The sequence below is a fragment of the Podarcis liolepis genome (assembly GCF_965112155.1).
Source record: "Podarcis liolepis genome assembly, chromosome: 3".
Taxonomy (NCBI): domain Eukaryota; kingdom Metazoa; phylum Chordata; class Lepidosauria; order Squamata; family Lacertidae; genus Podarcis; species Podarcis liolepis.
Window position 1 is genome coordinate 121,798,152 of NC_139557.1, and position 27,012 is coordinate 121,825,163.

At 48.4% G+C, this 27,012-nt stretch overlaps 1 protein-coding gene across 1 annotated transcript in view; it reads left to right on the top strand.

The window, feature by feature from the left end:
• LOC310702736 (uncharacterized protein) overlaps positions 1-27,012 on the top strand; it is a 70,107-nt gene that overhangs the window by 39,854 nt on the left and 3,241 nt on the right. The window contains exons 5-6 of the mRNA XM_083494806.1: positions 1,532-1,595; positions 25,787-26,535. Of these exons, the coding sequence (XP_083350932.1) occupies positions 1,532-1,595; positions 25,787-26,535 (813 nt within the window). The remainder of the gene's footprint in view (positions 1-1,531; positions 1,596-25,786; positions 26,536-27,012) is intronic.

Sequence of the window (27,012 nt, forward strand, 5' to 3'; positions counted from 1 at the left end):
CTCCATCCTACACTCAAGACCTGGAAAAAGTTTGGGAACCACAGATCTAACTCATTATTCTCTATTCCAGGGGGTTCTTAACCTGTGGTCCATGGGGCCTCCTGGGATTCCATGCATGGTCTTCAGGGGGTCCTTGAAGGAAATCAGTCCCCAGTGCATTAAAATAAATTGTGTCCAACATTTGTGTGTGCATGTGGTTTGTGCACACTTTTTTCTGCAGAGGGGCTTCATAGCCTCCATTGCGTTCCAAAAGGGGCCTGTGACTCCAAAAAGGTTAAGAGCCACTGGTATGCCCTGGCTGGCAGCAGATATATTGGGTTCGAAACATGGTGTGTTGTCCCAGATATCGGTCATCGAACCTGGGACTTTCCATATGCAGAGCAGATGCTCTTGCCGTGAGACCCGTTCCAAAGGCATTAGGAGGCATCGTTCTTCTCCCCCGTGGCTCCTCCCAGTGGTAATGTGGGTCGGCTCCTCTAGTTCCTCCGTTCCTCAGAAAGGCATGTTGAAGCTGGCATTTGCCACTAAGTGGCAGCATATACTCAGCTCTGTGGTTTACCGTTCCTTTCGCTTGCGATTAAGAACAGGCCAGGCCAGACCAGCCAGATGCCTTTAAAACACACACACACACACACACACACACACACACACACCCAAGCCCAAGATGCAGATAGGAAACTTCTAAGTTTGTGCAGGAGTCGCTGTTTGTGGTTGGCATCCAGTTGCACACTGCCAAATGCAGCTTGCAGAGTTTGGTTTGGACCTGGGCTTTTGCACAAGGAACCCACTTTCCCCAAAGCATTTTTGTACACTAGAAAGAGTAAAATAACAATTGTTTGGCGCGAAGCCTTGCAATCACGTACAATCATAGAACTGCAGAGGTGGAAGGGACCCCGGGAGTCAAAAGTGCAAATAAACCGGGGCACCAGAGTGGCAAAGGATCAGATGTGGTGTGTTTTCCAGCAAGTAACAGCAAGAAATGTACTCATCTCATTTTTAGGTGTCCCTCTCTTCACATGGTGCAAAGCTATCCCACTCCACAAACATCTAAAGAGCCTATCACACAGAATAGTGATAAGTGAATGTTTGGTTAACAGCACAGCATAAATGAACGCTGGGCAGCCTGATTTAGGGAACAACTCGCTTTTGCATGGCAAATTTGGGCTCCAGGCTCATTACCCCCTCAGCCTCTTCCTTTTGCACCAGAAGAAGAAGGCAAGCACTCCTGAAATGGCGCTGGGAGCAGCTTCTGCTCTTTGGAGCTCCACTTCTGACTGAGCATCCCTTTTTTTTTGCTCCAGAGCCTTCCCCACAAAAACCTGCTCTTTAAAGCTGAATCGGAGCAAACAGCAGTCCAAGGAAAACTTTTTCTGCCATAAAGGAAGTCTAGGTGTATTTTGTCTGGATGCAGCCACAGGAGACCCGCTTTCAGCAGGATTCTCATAGGACTGCATCTTGATTTGCCAAGGCCCCAGAGGTGTCACCTTATCCTTCAATTTTTTAATTTTTTCTTTCATTCCTTGTTATGCAGACGAGACTGGAAGACCGGCTGAGCCCAGCTGAGAAGACCCTTGAAGATGGAGAGTTGCACAACAGTAAGTGGACAGTATGGGAAGGGATTTCTCCATGCTTGAAATGTGCCGTTTATAAGAGTGACATGTGAGCAAGTCGTCTTTCTGCAATAGATTCCAAGGGAATCCCTTATATCAAGTAAAGCAATACAGTGGAACCTTGGTTCTCAAACTTAATCCGTTCTGGAAGTCTGTTCAACTCACAAAACGTTCGAAAACCAAGGCGCGGCTTCCGATCGGTGCAGGTGCCCTGGAAACAATAGCTTACAGCCGCATTGGATGTTCCGCTTCTGAAAAAAAACTTTCAAAAAACGGAACACTTACTTCCAGGTTTTCGAAGATCGGGAGCCGATTTGTTCGTCAACTAAGCCGTTCAAGAACCAAGGTTCCACTGTATTCAACAATCCATTGGAATATAATAGTACAGTAAACAGTAAAATTACATATCTTCAAATTATAAATAAACAGTTTGCACTTAACAATTACAACAATTACTAAACTGTAATCAGTAAAAATAATGGCCACAATGTATAAAACAACAAAACCATGTGACAGGATCAAATTGAGAAACAAGGTCACACAAATGATATATATATATCCCTGAACTCCTCTTTTCTCTCCCAACTGCTTCTCCTTCTTGTTGTTTAGTCATTTAGTCGTGTCTGATTCTTCGTGACCCCCTGGACCAGAGCACGCCAGGCACTCCTGTCTTCCACTGCCTCCCGCAGTTTGGTCAAACTCATGTTAGTCGCTTCCAGAACACTGTCCCACCATCTTGTCCTCTGTCGTCCCCTTCTCCTTGTGCCTCCATCTTTCCCAACACTAGGGTCTTTTCCAGGGAGTCTTCTCTTCTCATGAGGTGGCCAAAGTATTGGAGCCTCAGCTTCAGGATCTGTCCTTCCAGTGAGCACTCAGGGCTGATTTCCTTCAGAATGGAGAGGTTTGATCTTCTTGCAGTCCATGGGACTCTCAAGAGTCTCCTCCACCACCAGAATTCAAAAGCATCAATTCTTCGGCGCTCAGCCTTCTACTGCTTCTAGTGAGAGCCAGTGTGGTGTAGTGGTTAAGAGCGGTAATCTGGTGAACTGGGTTCGCTTCCCCGCTCCTCCACATGCAGCTGCTGGGTGACCTTGGGCTAGTCACACTTCTCTGAAGTCTCTCAGCCCCACTCACCTCACAGAGTGTTTGTTGTGGGGGAGGAAGGGAAAGGAGAATGTGAGCCGCTTTGAGACTCCTTCGGGTAGTGATAAAGCGGGATATTGAATCCAAACTCTTCTTCTTCTCTTCTTCTCTCAAAGTCATGGTCTGGGAAAGGCTCCTAGGGCTGGATGTTGGCGCAAGACAGGTGGCGAAAGCCTTTCTCATCCGCAGGAGCGTGAGAAAGTGTTTTGCTTGACACCCCCCCCCCAGCCCGTCCCTCTACACCTTTGGCCGGGAACTCAGGGCAGCCGGCAGCAAAGGGGAAAGCTCTCTTTCCTGTTGGAACAATAGTCTCCCATCTGCAAATAGCTTGAGGCCTTGCAGGCAAACGGTGTGCCTTTTTCTGCACACACATGTGCTTCCCTTCCAGTCCTGGAGTCGGTGTCTGAGGCAGCGGCTTCTCAGCTTTCGGAAAGTGAAAGCTCTTTTGACTCAGCCCCCAGACTCGTTTGCTTTGCCTATGGTTACGGGGAGAAAACAAAGGTCTCTGCTTCAATGCTCCCAATAGCTCAGATAATATTCTTTGCTGCGTACTGACAGCAAACGCACCTGGCTGTTCTATATCACAAGTCTTGAAGGCAGAGGGCAGATTTCCCCACAGATTTGCTCCACTTATAGAGCCTAATCAGGGCATCTCCTGTTTAAACCCGATAAAGATAATGTTTGCCGAACCTGAGCTCTCAACTGAAACTCAGTGTAGACTCTTTTAGGTGAACTTTGCTAAACCTGAGCTGCTGCGCCGCCTTCTATTTTGACCAGGCAGCTCAGGTTTTGCAAGACTTCAGGGTTTCAGCAAGGCTGCAGTTTCAGCAGACTTACTTGTCCAGTGCAACTCAGCAGGACTCTCTGAGTAAACATGCAAAGGGGCCATATTGTAAGAGGCTAAGGGCTTATCACCACTTCCTCTTGTCCCGCTGCTCAAAAGTGTGCAATCGGAGCAAACAGCAATCCGGGATTTCTCTGTATTGATGTTTGCTCCGATTTAGCACCGAAGAGCAGGTTTTCCCTGGGAACAGGAACAAGGCAAGGGGGAAACCACTCGTGCCCTAATTTGGATAGTGGTTTGCTTTGACTTAGCATAGGGTTCGTCAAATGGGTCTGGTTTCTCTCATAGTTCCAGTCTTCATTTCTTCACATTTCCATATCAGTTCACTTTTTTAAAAAAAATCCTCATGAAAACTACTAGCATTTTAGTGTGAATTTTTCCAAAATACATATTTTCCCCCAAAAGCAATTTCCTGCAGTACAGGGCCGTCTTTACCTGGGGGTGCAAGGGGTGCGAGGCACCCAGGCGCCAAATTTTGGGGTGTGCCAAATGTATACCTACTGTATACCAGTCCCTCTCGATTGGCGGCAGTGAAAAGCAATGGAGCGGAAGTCCCCCCCCCCGTCTCTCTGTTACTCCGTGGCGTCAAATATTCCCGACGAGTCAGGAAACAAAAGCAGTTTTCCCCGCTGCGTCACAGGTGAGCAATTCCCCCCCCCCAAAAAAGCTCAACAACTTTTTTGAGTTTGCCCCCTAAAAAAGGCCGACAACTTTGGCTTCCCCCCTCCCCAAAAAGCTTAATAAAAGTTAATTGGGGGGCGACTAAACTAAATTTGGGGGTGCTTAGCAGATCTTTGCACCCTGGCAGCACATATGCTAAAGACAGCCCTGCTGCAGTATAGTACATTTGTGTGTATTATTTTCACCAACATGGGTCTTTCAATGTACACTTCACCCCAGGATATGCCATTCCCGGGTGGCACTGTGGGTTAAACCACAGAGCCTAGGACTTGCCGATCAGAAGGTCGGCGGTTCGAATCCCCATGACGGGGTGAGCTCCCATTGCTCGGTCCCTGCTCCTGCCCACCTAGCAGTTCGAAAGCACATCAAAGTGCAAGTAGATAAATAGGTACCGCTCCGGCGGGAAGGTAAACGGTGTTTCCATGCACTGCTCTGGTTCGTCAGAAGCAGATTAGTCATGCTGGCCACATGACCCGGAAGCTGTACGCCGGCTCCCTCGGCCAATAAAGCGAGATGAGCGCCGCAACCCCAGAGTCGGCCACGACTGGACCTAATGGTCAGGGGTCCCTTTGCCTCTTTACCTTTATACATCACTTAGGCGGAGAACTGCATTGTAAGATTTACAGAAGTCCGCTTTTCGAAGGGCGCCTTTGGTTTTGGTCTCCTTTTTATTTTGGAAATAGCAAATTGGGTTGGTTCACTTTTAAGTGAGAACAGAACCCAATTCCCTCCGCCCCTCATCCCTAACCTAGCAAGTCCCTTCAGCAAAGCTCCTCTGCTAAATACCGCTTCGCACACCTATTTTTATTTAGTCAATTTTTTATCCTGCCTTCTAAAGTGAACGTTATTTCTTCCAAGGTGGCAAGCACATTTTTTTAAAAAAAACCAAGGCCAAATTAAATGCAGAAGAACTGCAGAAACAAAACAGAACTGTAAAGGTCACGAGAACAATAAAAACAGCAATAAACCCATAAAACACTGAAAGCAGCCGGCAAATGAAAGCATCCAGCCTTTGAAAGCCACAGCCAAATAAATCTGTTTCCATGTGGTGCCTGAAATTTGTAGCGGGTGGCCATGTGCAAGGGGGGCATTTTTTTAAGAAGCAGAGAACCAGCACTGAGAAAGCCCAGTTTTCTGTTTCCACCTGCCAAATCCCATGGAGATGGGAGGCAGGGAAGCCTAAGAACGGCTTTCTCGGATGACCTTAATGCCTGGGGCATCTCAGGCGGAAGTGAGCAATTCTTGGCTACTTCCAGGCAGCTGACCGGCTCACGCAAAACTTGCACAGGGGTCAAACGGTGTCACTCACTTACAGAGCATTCCTCTTGTTACAAACACCATTGCAAGCTAGTGGCTGTTATCCTTTCCAGCATCATTCCCCATCGCTGTTCTTACCAGACTTTTTGCGCTTTGGGAAGCGGCGGAGTAACTGCGCTACTTGGAAACGGGGGACCTCTCCTTCCTTGGAGGTTATTAAGCAGAGGTTTGGGGGGACGACCACCTGCCATGGATGCTTTAGCTGTGATTCCTCAGTGGCTTTTGACACCATCCACCATAACATCCTTCTGGACCGTCTTGAGGGGCTGGGAGCTGCGGGCACTGTCATACCGTGGTTCCACTCCTTCCTCCTAGGCCGTGTTCAGAAAGTGGTGGTGGGGGATGAGTGTTCAGACCCTTGGGCCCTCACTTGTGGGGTGCCTCAGGGTTCCGCCCTCTCCCCCATGCTTTTTAACATCTATATGAAGCCGCTAGGAGAGATCATCAGGGGGTTTGGACTGGGTGTCCATCAATATGCAGATGATACCCAGCTCTACCTCTCTTTCAAATCAGAACCAGTGAAGGCGGTGAAGATCCTGTGTGAGTGTCTAGAGGCGGTTGGAGGATGGATGGCGGGTAACAGATTGAGGTTGAATCCTGACAAAACAGAAGTACTGTTTGTGGGGGGACAGGAGGCGGGCGGGTGTGGAGGACTCCCTGGTCCTCAATGGGGTAACTGTGCCCCTGAAGGACCAGGTGCGCAGCCTGGGAGTCATTTTGGACTCACAGCTGTCCATGGAGGTGCAGGTCAATTCTGTGTCCAGGGCAGCTGTTTACCAGCTCCATCTGGAACACAGGCTGAGACCCTATCTGCACACAGACTGTCTTCCCAGAGTGGTTCATGCTCTATTTATCTTCCGCTTGGACTACTGCAATGCGCTCTACGTGGGGATACCTTTGAAGGTGACCTGGAAACTGCAATTAATCCAGAATGTGGTATCTAGACTGGTGACTGGGGGTGGCCACTGAGACCATATAACACCGGTCCTGAGAGATCTGCATTGGCTCCCAGTACGTTTCTGAGCACAATTCAAAGTGTTGGTGTTGACCTTTAAAGCCCTAAACGGCCTCGGTCCAGTATACCTGAAGGAGCGTCTCCACCTCCATCGTTCAATCGGGACACTGAGGTCCAGCACCGAGGACCTTCTGGCGGTTCCCTCATTGCAAGAAACAAAGCTACAGGGAACCAGGCAGAGGGCCTTCTTGGTAGTGGCGCCCGCCCTGTGGAATGCCCTCCCACCAGATGTCAAAGAGATAAACAACTATCTGACATTTAGAAGGCATCTGAAGGCAGCCCTGTTCAGGGAAGTGGCCAGCCATAGTTTAACTACATATGTCAGGGGTGTCCAAACATTTTTCAAAGAGGGCCAGGTTTGATGAAGTGAACATGTGTGAGCGCTGACCAAAGAGTTGTTGACCTTTTTAGGATTGAAGTTGTTGATGTTTTGGCATTTTACCCCAAAGTTGTTGAGCTTTTCTTAGGATGGAAGTTGCTGAACTTTTTTTTTTTAATTCCCACCCCCAAGTTTGTTAGCCTTTTTTTTAGAATGGAAGTTGTTTGGCTTTTTTAGGGTTTTACCCCAGAATTGTTGAGCTTTTTTAAGGATTCCCCCCCCCCCGAAAATAAACTGCTGCAGGGTCCACATTAAACCAACTGGCAGGCCGGATTAGGCCCCCAGGCCTGACTTTGCACATGCCTAAATGTGGTTCTTCCACTGTCGCTTGACACACCAGACACTCTCACATGTTGCTGCCGAATCTCCTGTTGGCATTGCTCATGGCCGCACGTTACCTCCTGGTGATGTCATAAGCCTTGCAAAGTGGTTTCCTGAGCCTGACCACTTTGGGGCAGGTGTGTGTGTGCGCGCGTGTGCTAGAAGGCGCTGGCAAGCGTGGCTCCCTCTTCTCTAGCTGTGGGCGAGTCGGAAACTTGTCCCAAGAGCCATTGTGGGAGTCAAGAAACCAGGGAGGTGTGTGCAGTCAGTTCCTGGGAGGCGATGAGAGATAAGATACTGAGAGGGAACATCAAAACAACATCTCCTGGCAGCTGAGGAAGGCAAGGTAGATCCTGGCTGGGAGCGTATTCAATTCTGACACATTTATTGATTGGTTTTATTCCACCCGCCCATCAGTCAACCGGTCAACTGACTTTTTAATGCGTGTCTCAAGGCAGTTTGCAGACACGCCATAAAAACAGTTAATATAGTTTTCAAAACCATGCAAAAAAAGGAAACCGAAGAAAGGTTTTTTAAGCAATGCAGGATGAATATATAAGGCTAGAGACCTTTCCACTCAAGCTTGTCTCAAGAAAAATGCCGTCAGTTGCTTGCAAAAAGGACAGATTGCGGGCACCCATCGTTTCTCACCAGGGATGGTTTTCCACAGAGCAGGGGCAACCACACAGAAGGCCCTGCTCAGAGTTGCTGTGGAGCAGGATTCTGATATTTTAGGGACGGGCGGGGGTGTGGGGGTGTGACTCTCTTGCAGAACACTTCCCATGAACTCCAATTAATAATGGGGGGGGGAATAATAAGGGGTCGCATTTCGATGAGGATGGCATTGTGCAGACACTGTACAAAACTCAGAAGGCAGAGCAGGGCCGAGTCCACAGTAAACTGCCATGTGGAAGTACAGCCATACCTTGGTTGTCAAACGCCTTGGTACTCCTCCATTTTGGCTCCCAAAAGCCGCAAACCCAGAAGTGAGTGTTCTGAGGCTTCCAACTGAGTGCAGAAAGCTTCTGCAGCCAATTGGAAGCCGTGCCTTGGTTTTCGAACATTTTTGGAAGCCAAACGGACTTCCAGAACAGATTCTGTTCGACAACCAAGGTACAACTGTATCTTACACATTATTTGGAAGTGAGTCCTCCTGATTTAATGGAACGGTGGCCTGAACTACCTCACTTCCCATTTTCCAGACATTTTAATTCCTCCCTGAACCTGCTGCTGAGGTGCAGCTACCGAATTCCCCCTCCATAGTTAAAGGCCACCTCTGCCCGTAGAACAGGGCATGTTATAGATTGGGATGTTGGGTAATGACAACGCTGTGAAGTTCCAGAGCTGGCCCACGTTTACAATGAAGCCTTCAATCCACCCCTGTAATCCTAGAGCTGGAATGGGACCCCAAGGCTCATCCAGTCCAACCCCCTGCAGTGCAGGCATCTCAGCTAAAGCACCCCTGACAGACGGCCAGCCAACCTCTGCTTAAAAACCTCCAAGGAAGGAGACCCCACCACTTTCTGAGGGAGGCCATTCCACTGGTGGGTGGAAAATTCTTCCAAATGTTTAGTGGGAATCTCCTTTCTTGCCATTTGAACCCATCGGATTGGGTCCTTCACACCAGAGCAGCAGAAAGCTGGCTTGCTCCGCCTTCCACAGGACAGCCCTTTGGATATTTGAAAGTGGCTCGTGTCCCGCTTCTCGGGCCGCTCTGCAGGATCCCTGTAATAATAATAATAATAATAATAATAATAATTTTTTATTTGTACCCCACCCATCTGGCTTGGTTTGCCCAGCCACTCTTGGCGGGTTCCAACAAAGATTAAAAATACATTAAAATGTCACACATTAAAAACTTCCCTGAACAGGGCTGTCTTCAGATGCGTTCTAAATGTCAGGTAGTTGTTTATCTCTTTGGCATCTGATGGGAGGGCATTCCACAGGGCGGGCGCCACCACCAAGAAGGCCCTCTGCCTGGTTCCCTGTAGCTTTGCTTCTTGCAGGGAGGGAACCGCCAGAAGGCCCTTGGAACTGGATCTCAGTGTCCGGGTAGAACGATGGGGGTGGAGATGCTCCTTCAGATATACTGGACCGAGGCCGTTTAGGGCTTTAAAGGTCAGCACCAACACTTTGAATTGTACTCGGAAACGTACTGGGAGCCAATGTAGGTCTTTCAAGACCGGTGTTATGTGTTCTCTGCAGCCGCTCCCAGTCACCAGTCTAGCTGCCGGTTCTGGATTAGTTGTAGTTTCCGGGTCACCTTCAAAGGTAGCCCCACATAGAGCTCATTGCAGTAGTCCAAGTGGACCACTCTGGCGAGACAGTCTGCGGGCAAGAAGGGTCTCATCCTGCGTACCAGATGGAGCTGATAAACAGCTGCCTTGGATACAGAATTGACCTGCGCCTCCATGGACAGCTGTGAGTCCAAAATGACTCCCAGGCTGTGCACCTGGTCCTTCAGGGGCACAGTTACCCCATTCAGGACCAGGGAGTCCCCCACACCCGCCCGCCTCCTGTCCCCCCAAAAGAATCAGGTTCAACCTCAATCCGTTAGCCGCCGTCCATCCTCCAACTGTCTCCAGACACTCACACAGGACGTTCACCACCATCACTGATTCTGATTTGAAAGAGAGGTAGAGCTGGGTATCATCCGCATACTGATGAACACCCAGTCCAAACCCCCTGATGATCTCTCCCAGCGGCTTCATGTAGATGTTAAAAAGCATGGGGGAGAGGACGGAACCCTGTGGCTCTGGGGCGATGATCAGGCAAGCACACTGCCCCCCCTCCCCAAGTTAACAGCCCTTTTGTGTGTGAACCTGAGTGCTGCGATGGGCTTCCCCCTGTTGGAGGGTCTTTCCGGCATAAGTCCCGATGCCTCTGCCTGCCGTGAGCGTAAGGCGATTGGAATCTATTTAACGTGGATTATCCGCCAGATGGAGATGGTGGCATTAAGGGGACATCTGGGTGATTCCGGCTAGGCTGGGGCCAGGGGCGAGATGGCAGCAGCCTGCCCCAACCTGGTGCCCTCCACATGTTCTGAACTGTTGTGCTGGCGGGGGGCGGTGATGGGAGCCGTAGCCCCACGAATCAGGAGGGCGTCTGGTTGGGGAAGACTGGGCTATGCCTTGGGAGGAGATTTCCCTGGAACAGAAAAGGGGCTTTACTTTCACCTCTCCACCCCCCACTCCCAGCCCAGCTTTCAGACCTTTTTGATCTTTATCCCTGAGTTCACAGAGAGCAAAGAGAACAATCCCTTTAACTCCCCGCAGGCAGCGGTTTTTAATTCTCGGGGCAGAAAGCCTGAAGCACAGACCACGTTCTAGGTGGAGGGTGGCAGGGCAGAGATTCATTCGGATTTTGTTTCAGACACATCAGAGACCCTGTAGTGTAGTGTTGTTTAGTCGTTTAGTTGTTTCCGATTCTTTGTGACCCCATGGACCAGAGCACGCCAGGCACTCCTGTCTTCCACTGCCTCCCGCAGTTTGGTCAGACTCAAGTTTGTAGCTTCGAGAACACTGTCCCACCATCTCGTCCTCTGTTGTCCCCTTCTCCTTGTGCCCTCCATCTTTCCCAACATCAGGGTCTGTTCCAGGGAGTCTTCTCTTCTCATGAGGTGGCCAAAGTCTTGGAGCCTCAGCTTCAGGATCTGTCCTTCCAGTGAGGACTCAGGGCTGATTTCCTTCAGAATGGAGAGGTTTGATCTTCTTGCAGTCCATGGGACTCTCAAGTGTCTCCTCCAGCACCACAATTCAAAAGCATCAATTCTTCAGCGATCAGCCTTCTTTATGGTCCAGCTCTCACTTCCATACATCACTACTGGGAAAACCATAGCTTTAGCTATATGGACCTTTGTTGGCAAGGTGATGTCTCTGCTTTTTAAGATGCTGTCTAAGTTTGTCATTGCCTTTCTCCCAAGAAGGTAGTGTGGTTAGCTGTACTCATAGAATGGTAGAGTTGGAAGGGGCCCTGACAATCATCTAGTCCAGGCACGTTCAACTCCAAAGAGACTGCGATCTACTCACAGTATAAAAAGACCAGCTGTGATCTACCCATTGTCATTGCCAGGAGTTGTTCAGCTTTTTTTAGGGGAGGGTTGGCCAAAGGCCAACTAAACTTCATCCATGAGAGCCAGTGTGGTGTAGTGGTTAAGAGCGGTGGGCTCGTAATCTGGGGAACCGGGTTCGCGTCTCCGCTCCTCCACATGCAGCTGCTGGGTGACCTTGGGCCAGTCACACTTCTCTGAAGTCTCTCAGCCCCACTCACCTCACAGAGTGTTTGTTGTGGGGGAGGAAGGGAAAGGAGAATGTGAGCCGCTTTGAGACTCCTTAAAGGGGAATGAAAGGCGGGATATCAAATCCAAACTCTTCTTCTTCTTCTTCATCCCGCGATCTACCTGGGACACCCCCGCGATCTACTGGCAGATCACGATCTACCTGTTGGACATGCCTGTTTCTAGTCCATGCGTAGGCAACCTAAGGCCCGGGGGCTGGATGCGGCCCAATTGCCTTCTAAATCCGGCCCGCGGACGGTCCAGGAATCAGCGTGTTTTGACATGAGTAGAACGTGTCCTTTTATTTAAAATGCACCTCTGGGTTATTTGTGGGGCCTGCCTGGTGTTTTTACATGAGTAGAATGTGTGCTTTTATTTGACATGCATCTCTGGGTTATTTGTGGGGCATAGGAATTTGTTCATCCCCCCCAAAAAAATATAGTCTGGCCCCCCACAAGATCTGAGGGACAGTGGACTGGCCCCCTGCTGAAAACGTTTGCTGACCCCTAATCTAGTCCAACCCAGTGGCCCTTCTAGTCCAGCATCCTGTTCTCACAGTGGCCGATGAGGTGCCCACGTGAAACTCGCAAGCAGGATTCGAACCCAAGACCAACTCTCCCCTCCTGTAGTTTCCGACAACTGCTATTCAGAAGCATCGTTGCTTCCAGCTGTGGAGGCAGAGCTTAGCCCTCTCCTCCTCCATGAATTTGTCCAGTCCTCTTTTAAAGCCATCCAGGCTGGTGGCCCTTACTGTGTCCTGTGGCAGTGAGTTCCACAGTTTAACTGCATACTGCGTGAATAAGGACTTTCTTTTATCTGTCCTGAATCTTCCAGCCTTCAACTTTGTTGGATATCTAAGAGTTCCAGTGTTATGGCAGAAGGAGAAAAGCTGTTCTCTCCTTTCTCTCTCCATGCTACATACAATTTTGCAAACTGTTCTCTCACATGCCTTTTTCCTAAATAATGATGATGATGATGATGATGATGATGATGGTGGTGATTTATTTCTACCCCACCCATCTGGCTAGGTTTCCTCAGCCAGTCTGGGCGGCTTTCAACAGAACAATAAAAACAGAATAAAACATCAAACATTAAAAACTCCTCTAAACTGGGCTGCCTTCAGATGCCTTCTAAAAGTCGGATAGTTGTTTATCTCCTTGACATCTGATGGGAGGATGTTCCACAGGGCAGGCGCCACCACCGAGAAGGCCCTCTGCCTGGTTCCCTGTAACCTCACTTCTTGCAGTGAGGGAACCGCCAGAAGGCCCTTGGAGATGGACCTCAGTGTCCGGGCTGAACAATAGGTGTGGAGACGCTCCTTCAGGTATACTAAATGTGCCTTCTGTCCACCTAAAAAGGTAAAGGGATCCCTAACCATTAGGTCCAGTCATGGACGACTCTGGGGTTGCTGCGCTCATCTCGCTTTTACTGGCCGAGGGAGCTGGCGTACAGCTTCCGGGTCATTTGGCCAGCATGACCATAGCTGTCAATGTTTCCCTTTTTAAAAGGGAAATTCCCTTATTCCGAATAGGATTCCTCGCAAGAAAAGGGAAAAGTTGACAGCTGTGAGCATGACTAAGCTGCTTCTGGCAAACCAGAGCAGTGCACAGAAACACCGTTTCCCTTCCCGCCAGAGTGGTACCTATTTATCTACTTGCACTTTGACGTGCTTTCGAACTGCTAGGTTGGCAGGAGCAGGGACCGAGCAACGGGAGCTCACCCCGTCACAGGGATTCGAACCACCAACCTTCTGATCGGCAAGTCCTAGGCTCTGTGGTTTAACCCACAGCGCCACCCGCGTCCACCTACCCCGGTATTTTCCACATTGTTTGGCCGCAGCTCTTACAGAGGTCTGGCCCAGCCTTGCCTGGAGACACTGGGGACTTGAACTTGGGACGTTCTACATGCGAAACACCCACCCCTTCGCCTACCCAGCTGCAGGAGCCTGACAGGGCTGTTCTGGTAGAAACAGTTAACGCTCCGCTCCAGCGCTGACCACATTTCTTCTTTTGCTTGCTCCTGCTTCCCCCAGAGACGGGGGAATCTTCCAGCAGTAATTCCACACCAAACTGCTGTTGGCTGAGTGCAAGGCTGGAGCTGTGGGGGAAGACATATTCCAGCCACAGGGAGCGCACCCCCCTTGCACCGCGGACAAATCTCCTCAGCAGGCAGGGAGTGGGCAGGGAAGACTTCTTGAGCCTGGGGGGATCTGGGGGTGCCCTCCTGTGGGACGCAGGCATGGGACATGTTTGTGTGCTTGTATGGCTCCCGGCACCCGGAGAGCCAAGCGTGATGAGTCACTGCGGTTTGCTGGAGAGCTGGAGAGTTGAGAAGACAGTGCTGAGTTGTGGGCAGCCGGCCCTGGATAGAGCTGGGGCGTGTGTTGCTGCGCACTGACATGGCCTCCCTGCCCTGGTTGCAGAGCAAAAACAAAAATCCGAGAGCAGTGGACACTTAACACTTTAACCCTGGGGGAGAGAACCACAAAACCCCTTTGCAAGGACAGTTGTGCCATTATTATTATTATTATTATTATTGAAAAGTTTTTATTGTTAAAATAATTCAGCATTAATGCACACATACAGTGGTGCCCCGCAAGACGAATGCCTCGCAAGACGGAAAACTTGCTAGACGAAAGAGTTTTCCGTTTTGGAGGTGCTTCGCAAAACAACTCTCCTATGGGCTTGCTTCGCAAGACGACAATGTCTTGCGAGTTCCTGCTGGTTTTTCCCCCCTCCCCCCCTTTTTCTAAGCCGCTAAGCCGCTTATCAGCTGATCCGATCAGCAGATAAGCAGCTAAAAGCCGCTAATAGCGCTAATCCGCTAATCCTTCAATGGTTCAAAAACCGCTAGACGAAGAGAATCACAGAACGGATTCTTTTCGTCTTGCGAGGCACCACTGTATTGCGAATATACAAGCATACAAACATACATTTCATACAATCCTTAAAAATATTCAAACATACCTACATTCAATCCCACAGATAATTCCTTTTCCCATCACCATCCACCACCCCTCACCCCACCTTTGTGCTAGACTTCCAATCTACTCAATTGCAATTTCTTTCCACTTCTATTACTTTCTTTCACACACCTTTAACCTAATTTCATGCTTCTTTTTCTATTACACATTGTTATCCATCTTATTTAGTATTTCACTATTTAAAACGGAACTTGCTTAGTCTAATAGGAGTTCTGACTTTTCAATATGGTTTTGCAAGTCAGTGGCGTAGCGTGGGTTGTCAGCACCCGGGGCAAGGCAAGTAATTTGCGCCCCCTAACCCGTGGATTTGCGCCCCCTAACCCGTGGATATGTGCCCCCTAACTCTAACCCCCGGATTTGCGCCCCCTAACCCTAACCCCCAGATGTTGCGCCCAGTACAGCCGCCCCCCCCCTGCACCCCCCACGCTACGCCACTGCTAAGGGGACAAGGAACACGCGTGGGGTGGGTGGAGAAGGATGTGGCTAATAATGCAGGAGGGGGGTCTAAGGGGAAAAGGAGCTCGCATGGGGTGGGTGGAGAAGGAGCTTTTCGGAGAGCTGAGCGGGGAGGGGGGAGGGAAAGAGCACTGTTGCTTTAAAGGAGCCAACCGGACAGCAGCCACTTACAGCAGTGTAAGCAGCTCCTTTCCTCTCCCGCTTTGCTCCTTCTCTCCCTCTTTGCTGCTTTACACAGCTAATGGCCCAAGTCCTGCTCAGCGGATCAGCTGAGACGCTGGGAGAATTGTAATTTCCCCCTCTCCCTCATCCCGTGCCCTCCTGTCCCCAGCAGCCTTTTAAAAAACTTTTTTACTGGTTTTCACTGCGCTCGTGGCTCAGAGCCCTCCTGTGCCCTGCCGTCCCTCTGCAGCCTCATTGCTCTGTTTAGAGAGTGCACGGACTTTTGCTAGCTGAGGCTGCAGCAGCTGTTGCTGGCTACGCTTTTCCGGCCCCCTATGGCTCCCGTCTGTCCCTCCTCGCGTGTAAGCGGCTGCTGCCCGCTTTGCTGGCATGGCTCTCCTTCCCTCCCTCCTCCTCAGCTCCACCCCCTCCTCCTGGCTGTAAAGCAAGCATGAGTGCATTCGCTCTGTAACACGCACAGGCATTTTCCCTTCCTTTCTAGGAGCAAAAAACCTCCTCCTCCTCCCGGCTTTGCTGCTGCTGCTGCGCGGCTCTTTTCCTCCACCAACGGCGCGCTGCGCCTTGGAGAGGTTCCCGCTTCCTCGAGGGGGGCTGGCCAAACGCGCCCCCCAAAATGTTGCGCCCGGTGCCGCCGGCACCCCTGGCACCCCCCACGCTACGCCACTGTTGCAAGTATCCTTTAAACACCTTCCAATCCCTGTCTATCTTCTCTTTTGAGATCCTTCCAATTTCTCCCATTGTTTGTTAATTGCATTTGCAGAAGCATAGAATCATAGTTGGAAGGGACCTCAGAGGTCATCCAGCCCAACCCCTTGCAATGCACAAATCTCAACTATAGCGTCAATGATAGATGGCCATCCAACTTCTGTTTAAAGTCCACAGTTGACTAGCTCAGAGTTTCCCAGACTTGGGTCTCCAGCTGTTTTTGGACTACAGTTCCCATCATCCCTGACCACCGCCTGCTAGCTAGGGATGATGGGAGTTGTAGTCCAACAACAGCTGGGGACCCAAGTTTTCGGAAACTCTGGACTAGCTTTTACAGTGGAGAGTCCTGCGTGAAACAGTGAAGGGCTGCTGCCAGCCAGGGCAGGAAGTACTAAGTTAGATGGAGCAATGGTCTCAGGATAGACAGCTTCCTATGTTCCCAGGCCCAGTTTCACTGCTTTTGGAATTTGTGCAGCGCTAAATCTCTGCCTGAGGCGCTCCGAACCCACCTGCAATGTGCTCTTTGCAGGAGCAAAAGCAAAACGGAAGCAGAAACATTTCCTTCCAGGTGGTCTTACTGCTGGGAACCTGTTGCTGTTTGGGGGGCTAGGGATTCACTGACATGCCCAGAAAATTCGGGCTGCACGATCCTAGTTTGTTTTGAGCTCTGCCGCAACAAACTCCACGTTCCCCAGGAGATCAGACTTTTGGCGAAAAGGAAAGTGATAAGGCACTTGCTTTGACCCGAAGTCATGAAACTTGCTCACAAACAAACCAGAACGGGCGTGTGTTCAATAGCCGGGCAACTAATCTCCCTGCCAACGAATCAGGGTGAATGCTCAATAAGCAGGCTGTTTGGCAGTGCCCTGTGGCAGAACAGTGGAGCCAGAACAATATGTGTTTGCGGAAGTCAGTGTAAAGCAGAAAAAAACCCTTCTCTGCACGGAAACCTCAGGGTCCTTGCTCCTTCCTTCCTTCCGTCCTAAACAGGACATCCCTGTTCTGTTTATGTTGTGAGCAGGATTAGTTAGGAGTCAGGCATCCCTTTTTGGTTCCTGTTTTAAAAAAGTATTATTAGGGATAGTATCAAATCAGCGCTAGTGAACGAGCCTCCAGTTAGATAGCAGGGGATTCCCTTCCCTTTTTCTGTGTGTAAAGGTAAAGGGACCCCTGACCATTAGGTCCAATCATGACCGACTCTGGGGTTGTGGCGCTCATCTCGCTTTATTGGCCGAGGGAGCCAGCGTACAGCTTCCGGGTCATGTGGCCAGCAGGACTAAGCCACTTCTGGCAAACCAGAGCAGCGCATGGAAACGCTGTTTACCTTCCCGCCAGAACGGTACCTATTTATCTACTTGCACTTTGAGGTGCTTTCGAACTGCTAGGTTGGCAGGAGCAGGGACCGAGCAACAGGAGCTCACCCCGTCACGGGGATTCGAACCACCGACCTTCTGGTCGGCAAGCCCTAGGCTCTGTGGTTTAACCCACAGCGCCACCCGTGTCCCAGTTTCTGCGTGTACCTGGGCCGTATTTAGGATTGATGAGTCCCTAAGCTCCTGAAGGTAATGGGGCCCTTTATATGTCCAGCTGTCCTTTGTCAACAACAAATTGTCGCTGCTTTTTGTGTTGAATATATGCTGCATGGTAATTTATGGACCTAATAGGTCCATATACAACACAAAACACTGTTGCTGTATGTAGGTTTTATTTTATTGTTTTTTTTTTGTTACATTTTGGAAATGTACATCCAGGTTTCTTTCTCTTTAGTTTTTTGGGGGGTCCCCAAGAGAGTGTGGCCCTCAGCTGTATAGCTTGTTTAGCTTATACATAAATCTGGCACTGGTGTGTACATACACAAACACACCACAAGACTAGAGCCTGCCCAGATATTTAGAAAGTTGATGCAAGTTTTCAGTTTCTTGCTATTTTAACTCTTTGAAAGACTTACATTATTGCTGCTAGCTTTTCTTATTGGTTTTTTGTTTTATCTTCTTCGCAAACCGCTTTGAGGTTTTGTTTTTTTTAAGCAGCCAAGTAGCGTATAAATCTTATGGAATAAATAGAGCCAAACCATTTGAGCCCCACAGGGCTTCCATCTCTAGGAGCCTCCCTGGGCAGAGCATTCCACAGATGGGGGGCCACTGCAGAGAAGGCCCCGTTCTCGTGTTGCAACTTCCTGGACCTCTCACGGCGGAGGGACACAAAAAAGGCCTGAGATGATGATTGCAGGGTCCAGGTCAATGCATGTGGTCGGTTCATTATTATGGTGATTAATTGCATTTACATCCCATCTTTTCCTCCAAAAGAGCTCAAGATGGCGTATATTTAGTCCCCACAACAACCCTGAAAGGTAGGCTGAGAGAGAGGCAGTGTGACCATCCCAAGGTCACACAACGAGCTTCATCACCAAGCCAGGATTCGAACCCTGGCTTCCCAGGCCCTGCTCCAACACCGCAACTACGCCGCCGCACTGGCACATGTGATGCGGGAGCCAGTTTTATGATTTGAAGCAGCCATGGGGCTCTCTGAATCAGAGCAGCGCCAAGGGGAGGATGAAGAGGTCAACGCTTCCACCCGCCCCCACCTTGCAAAACTGGTGTTTGCTCCGTGGGGGGTGGGGTAGTTTGGGGAGGGAAATGCAGGCACAGCCGCTAAAGCCTCTCTGGTCGAAGGCCAACCCACTAGACTGCGCTCGGTTATTTCATCTTCCGCAGAGCGAACCTGCAGGGCGAGTTCTCTCTGCCAGACCCAGCAATTGACAGCTTCTGCCGACAGTGTTGGAACCTGTTCCGTGGCTTTAAATGCTTAACCAAAGGAACAAACTTATTACAAGTGTTGGCGCTCGGCCAAACGATTGCCGAGGTGTTGGGGGGAACAGATTCGCTGCAAAAACAGGAGAGGAAAGGAAAGCCTGGATTCTGTTCACACACACACACACACACACACACACACACACGTGTGTTTGTGTGTGTCTTGTGAAGCGTGCAAATTCCCTGGCAGGGAAACAAACGGGTGGCTTGGCTTGAGCCTAGGTGGGGCCCTTCGTCGGAAACACCGTATTTTTCGCTCTATAAGACGCACCAGACCACAAGACGCACCTAGTTTTTGGAGGAGGAAAACAAGAAAAAAAATATTCTGCATCTCAGAAACCAGAAGAGAAAGAGGGATCGCTGTGCAGTGAAAGCAGCAATCCCTCTTGCTGTTCTGGCTTCTGTGACAGCTGCGCAGCCTGCATTCGCTCCATAAGACGCACACACATTTCCCCTTACTATTTAGGAGGGGGAAAGTGAGTCTTATAGTGCAAAAAATATGGTACTTGCCAAACCAGTGTTTGCCTTGCAGAAAACCCGAACTATATCCGCAGGATCAAAGGCTTTGGTGCTGTTTGTGGTGATGGGAAGGAGCCGTGTCAAGGCTTTGTAAAATGCCCGCCTGGTCCTCTGTCCACCCAGCTTTCCACTCTTACACCTGCAGGTCCACGCCCTTCCTCTGTCTCTCACCTTTCCAACGCAGTGATCCTTGCAGCGTGATTTACCAGAGCACATCACTGCCTGTGATGCCTCCGTGCTCTTTCCCCCGAGCTTCTTCACGTGTTTGTGACTGTTGTGCATGCACAACCAGTTTTATTGCAGAAAACTGTTACCGATCTGAAAGGGGAGAGTCAGGTAAGGCTGGCAAATGTCCCCTGCCTGAAATCTTAAAGAGCTTCTGCCAGCCCGTGTGGACAATACTGAGCTAGATGGGCTCAACGGTGTGACTCAGTATAAGACAGCTTCCTATGTTCATGGAGATATAGAATATGGGGTGTTCTAAGGTGTACAGTGGGAATCAGGGATGCATAATAATAATAATAATAATAATAATAATAATAATAAGATGATGATGATGATGATGTATACCCTGCCCATCTGGCTGGGTTTCCCCAGCCACTCTGGGTGGCTTCCAGCAAAATATTGTTGTTGTTGAGTCGTTTAGTCGTGTCCACCTCTTCGTGACCCCCCTGGACTCATGCTGGTAGCTTCGAGAACACTGTCCCACCATCTTGTCCTCTGTCGTCCCCTTCTCCTTGTGCCCTCCATCTTCCCCAACATCAGGGTCTTTTCCAGGGAGTCTTCTCTTCTCATGAGGAGGCCAAAGTCTTGGAGCCTCAGCTTCAGGATCTGTCCTTCCAGTGAGCACTCAGGGCTGATTTCCTTAAGAACTGATACATTTGATCTTCTTGCAGTCCATGGGACTCTCTAGAGTCTCCTCCAGCACCAGAATTCAAAAGCATCAATTCTTCGGCAATCAGCCTTCTTTATGGTCCAGCTCTCACTTCTGTACATCACTACTGGGAAAACCATAGCTTTAACTATACTGGCCTTTGTGGGCAAGGTGATGTCTCTGCTTTTTAAGATGCTATCTAGGTTTGTCATTGCTAGCAAAATATTAAAATACAATAATTCATCAAATATTAAAAGCTTCCCTAAACAGGGCTGCCTTCAGAAACATTAGTTCTTTCTTTACATTTTCTGCCTGAGTTGTTCTTCGAACTTCTGTGCAAGTGAGGAACTGGAAACTGGTAAGTAACTTCAACATCATCCTTCAGGGTTCACTTCCCCCCACGCAATTGCCACTTAAAATATATTTATTTGCTCAAGGCCTATGGTACAGAGGTGCAGTGGAGTTTTTTAGCCTTTAATTTCTTGAAGAGGCCTCTTACCTGTCCAACAGGGGGTTGCAAGTGGGTGGGTGTGAATCTGTCAAGTTAAGTTCCTCTCCATTTCTCACTTTTCCAACCTTAAACTCGGTTCTCTACAGTTCCACATCACTTGTGCATTTCCATCCTTGCTACAAAGTCCATGTGAAAATTCATCGGTATTTTAGTGCAAACGTCTTCTAATATATAGTAGAGCTTTGTTTGCAAATTCGCCTCTATTTTTTTTTTTTTTGCAAAGCATTTTCCCGCGAAACAATGTATTTTTTCCTTGTTCTTTTCACCAATACATGCATTTTTTTTCATGCACGCTTTGCCATGGTTTTGTACCCATTAATATATTGCAAAATTCGGAGAAGCCTGCGTTTCAGTTGGAGTATTGATCTGGAAAGTGCGGATGAGGTACATTTGCCTTTAAATGCGAACCGAGTCAAATTTCTTCCCATCCCTAGTTACAACCGTATAACCACAAGACCTTCAAATCCAATAAAACGATTTATAAGCAAACCAAAGAATGTACTATCAGACAACAAGTCTGGCCCCAACGGGGAGGGGAGGGGAACCACACAATTTTTAACTGTCCAAAAGCCAGTACATCTTCAGCAAAGGATGGAAACTGTATAATGAGGATGGCTGATGCAACTCTATGGAGAGGAAGTTCCACATTTTGGAAGCTGCTACGGTTTAAATAGTTTTAACAGTCCAAGCCTGCTGCATTGTGCTTGCCATATTAAGGCTGACTAAATATATTTAGTCATGGCTGACTAAATATATTTAGTCATGGACCCTTCATGGATCACTGCCTTGCCGTGGCGAAGGGGCTTGAAGAACTCAGAGAAGCTATGAACTACGCCGAGCAGGGCACCCAAGATGAACAGGTCATAGTGGAGAGTTTTGACCAAACGTGATCCACCTGGAGTAGGAACCGGCAAGCCACTCCAGTATCCCTGCCAAGAAAACTCCATGGACAAAGACAACAGGCATATAAAAGTTATGACACTGGAAGATGAGCCCCTCAGGTCGGAAGGTGTCCAACATGCTACTGGGGAAGAGCGGAGGACAAGTACAAGTAGATCCAGAGCTGATGAAGCGGCTGGGCCAAAGCCGAAAGGACGCTCAGTTGTGGATATGCATGGAAGCGAAAGGAAAGTCCAATGCTGTAAAGAAAAATATTGCATAGGAACCTGGAATGTAAGAACCATGAACCTGGGTAAGTTGGATGTGGTCAAAAATGAGATGGCAAGAATAAATATTGACATCCTGGGCATCAGTGAGCTAAAATGGACGGGAATGGGCGAATTCAGTTCGGATGACTATCATATCTACTACTGTGGGCAAGAAACCCGTAAGAGAAATGGAGTGGCCCTCATAGTCAACAAAAGAGTGGCGAAAGCTGTACTGGGATGCAGTCTCAAAAATGATAGAATGATCTCGATACGAATCCAAGGCAGACCTTTTAACATCACAGTAATCCAAGTTTATGCACCAACTACTAGTGCTGAAGAAACTGAAATTGACCAGTTCTATGAAGACTTACAAGACCTTATCGAAGTGACACCAAAGAAGGATGTTCTGCTCATTATAGGGGATTGGAATGCTAAAGTAGGGAATCAAGAGATAAAAGGAACAACTGGCAAGTTTGGCCTTGGAGATCAAAACGAAGCAGGGCAAAGGCTAATAGAGTTCTGTCAAGAGAACAAGCTGGTCATCACAAACACGCTTTTCCAACAACACAAGAGACGACTCTACACATGGACATCCCCAGATGGGCAACATCGAAATCAGATTGATTATATTCTCTGCAGCCAAAGATGGAGAAGCTCTATACAGTCAGCAAAAACAAGACCTGGAGCTGACTGTGGCTCAGATCATCAGCTTCTTATAGCAAAATTCAAGCTTAAACTGAAGAAAGTAGGAAAAACCACTGGACAGGTAAGATACAATCTAAACCAAATCCCTTCTGAATACACAGTGGAAGTGAGGAACAGGTTTAAGGATTTAGATTTGCTGGACAGAGTGCCTGAAGAACTATGGATGGAGGCTCGCAACATTATACAGGAGGCAGCAACTAAAACCATCCCAATGAAAAAGAAATGCAAGAAAGCAAAGTGGCTGTCCAACGAGGCCTTACAAATAGCGGGGGAGAGAAGGCAAGCAAAATGCGAGGGAGATAGTGAAAGATACAGGAAACTGAATGCAGATTTCCAAAGAACAGCAAGGAGAGACAAGAAGGCCTTCTTAAACGAGCAATGCAAAGAAATAGAGGAAAGCAACAGAATGGGAAGAACCAGAGATCTGTTCAAGAAAATCGGAAATATGAAAGGAACATTTCGTACAAAGATTACCATAATAAAGGACAAAAGTGGTAAAGATCTAACTGAAGCAGAAGACATCAAGAAGAGGTGGCAAGAATACACAGAGGAATTATACCAGAAAGATATGGATGTCTCGTACACCCCAGGTAGTGTGGTTCCTGACCTTGAGCCAGACATCCTGGAGAGTGAAGTCAAATGGGCCTTAGAAAGCACTGCAAATAACAAGGCCAGTGGAAGTGATGGTATTCCAGCTGAACTGTTTAAAATTTTAAAAGATGATGCTGTTAAGGTGCTACACTCAATATGCCAGCAAGTTTGGAAAACTCAGCAGTGGCCAGAGGATTGGAGAAGATCAGTCTACATTCCAATCCCAAAGAAAGGCAGTGCCAAAGAATGCTCCAACTACCGCACAATTTCACTCATTTCACATGCTAGCAAGGTTATGCTTAAAATTCTACAAGGAAGGCTCAAGCAGTATGTGGACCGAGAACTCCCAGAAGTGCAAGCTGGATTTAGAAGAGGCAGAGGAACCAGAGACCAAATTGCAAACATGCGCTGGATTATGGAGAAAGCTAGAGAGTTCCAGAAAGACATCTACTTCTGCTTCATTGACTATGCAAAAGCCTTTGACTGTGTTGACCACAGCAAACTATGGCAAGTTCTTAAAGAAATGGGAGTGCCTGATCACCTCATCTGTCTCCTGCGAAATCTCTATGTGGGACAAGAAGCTACAGTTAGAACTGGATATGGAACAACTGATTGGTTCCAAATTGGGAAAGGAGTACGGCAAGGCTGTATATTGTCTCCCTGCTTATTTAACTTATATGCAGAATTCATCATGCGAAAGGCTGGGCTGGATGAATCCCAAGCCGGAATTAAGATTGCCGGAAGAAATATCAACAACCTCAGATATGCAGATGACACAACCTTGATGGCAGAAAGTGAAGAGGAATTAAAGAACCTTTTAATGAGGGTGAAAGAGGAGAGCGCAAAATATGGTCTGAAGCTCAACATCAAAAAAACGAAGATCATGGCCACTGGGCCCATCACCTCCTGGCAAATAGATGGGGAAGAAATGGAGGCAGTGAGAGATTTTACTTTCTTGGGCTCCATGATCAGTGCAGATGGTGACAGCAGTCACGAAATTAAAAGACGCCTGCTCCTTGGGAGAAAGGCGATGGCAAACCTAGACAACATCTTAAAAAGCAGAGACATCACCTTGCCAACAAAGGTCCGTATAGTAAAAGCCATGGTTTTCCCAGTAGTGATGTATGGAAGTGAGAGCTGGACCATAAAGAAGGCTGATCGCCGAAGAATTGATGCTTTTGAATTATGGTGCTGGAGGAGACTCTTGAGAGTCCCATGGACTGCAAGAAGATCAAACCTCTCCATTCTGAAGGAAATCAGCCCTGAGTGCTCACTGGAAGGACAGATCGTGAAGCTGAGGCTCCAATACTTTGGCCACCTCATGAGAAGAGAAGACTCCCTGGAAAAGACCCTGATGTTGGGAAAGATGGAGGGCACAAGGAGAAGGGGACGACAGAGAATGAGATGGTTGGATGGTGTTCTTGAAGCTACTAGCATGAGCTTGATCAAACTGCGGGAGGCAGTGGAGGACAGAAGTGCCTGGCGTGCTCTGGTCCATGGGGTCACGAAGAGTCGGACACGACTAAACGACTAAACAACAACAACAAAATATATTTACTTGTTACTATTTGCCTTCGGAGCCTCCTTGAAGAGGGCTGGGATACCATAATAATAATATTCATGACAATAACAACAATTAATAATATCACCCCTTCCGTCGACGTATCCTTCAATATTTGGGTTCCTGGAATCTTTTTTTAAAAAGTTTTTTTTAATTAACAATTTCAACATATCAAAATATCAAAACATATCATATTCATTATTTCCTTCCCTCAGCTCCTCTCTCTGATTTTTCAGCACATATAATTCTCTGCATACTGTGAAATGGCATAAATCCTTATATTATCTATCTGCTATGTTGACAATCAATAAATTTGTGTACAGTGGTGCCCCGCAAGACGAATGCCTCGCAAGACGGAAAACTCGCTAGACGAAAGAGTTTTCCGTTTTGGAGGTGCTTCACAAAACGAATCTCCTATGGGCTTGCTTCGCAAGACGACAATGTCTTGCGAGTTCCTGCTGGTTTCCCCCCCCCCTTTTTCTAAGCCGCTAAGCCGCTTATCAGCTGATCCGATCAGCAGATAAGCCGCTAAAAGCCGCTAAAAGCCCCTAAAAGCCGCTAATAGCGCTAATCCGCTAATCCGTCAATGGGCTTGCTTCGCAAGACGAAAAAAACCGCTAGACGAAGAGAATCACAGAACGGATTCTTTTCATCTTGCGAGGCACCACTGTATGTTTATTCAAAGCCTGCCAAGGAGTCGAATTCATTTTGTTGTCTTTTTAAGTAAATTGTAAAAAGTTCCCGTTCTTCTTTCAAGTCACAGTTGTCCTTATCTTGCAGTTTATATGTCAGCAGGGGGAGTACCTGCAGGATCAGATACATCAGATATCCACGGACCTCCTCAATATAAACTTTTTTTTAGCGATAACAAATGGGCTCCTCTTGACCCTAGTGGACAATTTCAAACAATATGAAAGAGCATCAGACCACAAAATGAACAATTCCTCTGGTCCAGGTGCTATAAATCACACATTACATATCAACAAATTACAGGGGGGGGGGAATCAGAGCCCAAAAAGAAGAAAAGCAAAAACATTAAAAATGTAAGGATGTCCAGGATAATTCACCACACCTGTAAGAAGCAGTGGCAGAAACTTTTTAATCTATTATCATCTGCCAACTGACGATGTATTAATGCATATCATTATCTGCAGGTAGTTCTTTGCCCAGTCATCAGGCAGAGAGGCAAACAAATGGTTTCACTGCAGACTTCGAGCGCAGAAACCCCAGCTCCTCAAAAGAAATGCGGGCAAACCCCCCAAACCACCAAACTCTGGAGAAGACCGGAAAGTCGGATCCGCACCACCTGGGACCATCAGGAGCATCGTGCGCGAAAACAACTTCCCCGAGCTCGCTGCAGTTCAGGAAACTCCCGATGACCCCGAAGGAGGCCCGTGTATCTGAAGCGAAGCCCCTGAATGGGAACATCGACAACCAAGTTTATGAAAGCATCGAGGATGGAGAAAGGGCATTATATACCAGGGACCGTTTGGAAAGAAGGCAGGGCTCTGACTTGACAATCATTAGCAGCGCAGGTTGTGGTGCAACCCCAGGGGACCCGTTTGCAGGATCCGCCGAATCGCGCAGGAGGGACACAAGGACTATAGGGTCCAGTGGGGTGCCAGTGCAGCCACCTACAGCCTTGCAGGGCAGTGAGTCCCTGGGCCAGGTGCCGGGCCCGACACCCGAGGGAGCGGACCCCATCCAGACCAGCTATGACATGGAGAAAAGGCTGAGTGCCATGTATGCCAAGGTGTGCAAAAGGCCCAGGCCAGCGCAGGAGTGGCAGCCAGCAAAACACCGCGAGGCCCCCGAACAAGAAGAGGAGGAGGAGCCGCCCCCCATCCCAGAGAAGCACTTTGAGAACATCTACGAGACCTTGAGCCTCGATGCTGAGATGCAGGTAGGCTGCCTTGTGGGATCAGGCCCAGTTACACCCAAGGGGGCGCCTTCAAGGGTCTCTTGCATGTGTGAATAGGTCATCACAGGTAATATGGCCGCATACATCATCCATAGGTCATATCCAATGTACTGGTATGTCGTTGTTGTTGTTGTTGTTGTATTTATTTATTTATTTATTTATTTATTTATTTATTTATTTATTTATACCCTGCCCATCATTAGCCCTCTCCTCCTCCATGAATTTGTCCAATCCTCTTATAAAGCCATCCCGGCTTGTGGCCCGCACTGTCTCCTGTGGCAGTGAGTTCCACAGTTTAACTACCTGCTGTGCGAATAAGGACTTTCTTTTATCTGTCCTGAATCTTCCAGCCTTCAATCTTGTTGGATAGCTATGAGTTCCAGTGTTATGGCAGAAGGAGAAAAACTGTTCTCTCCCTTCTCTCTCCATGCCAAACACAGTTTTGCAAACTCGCCTTTT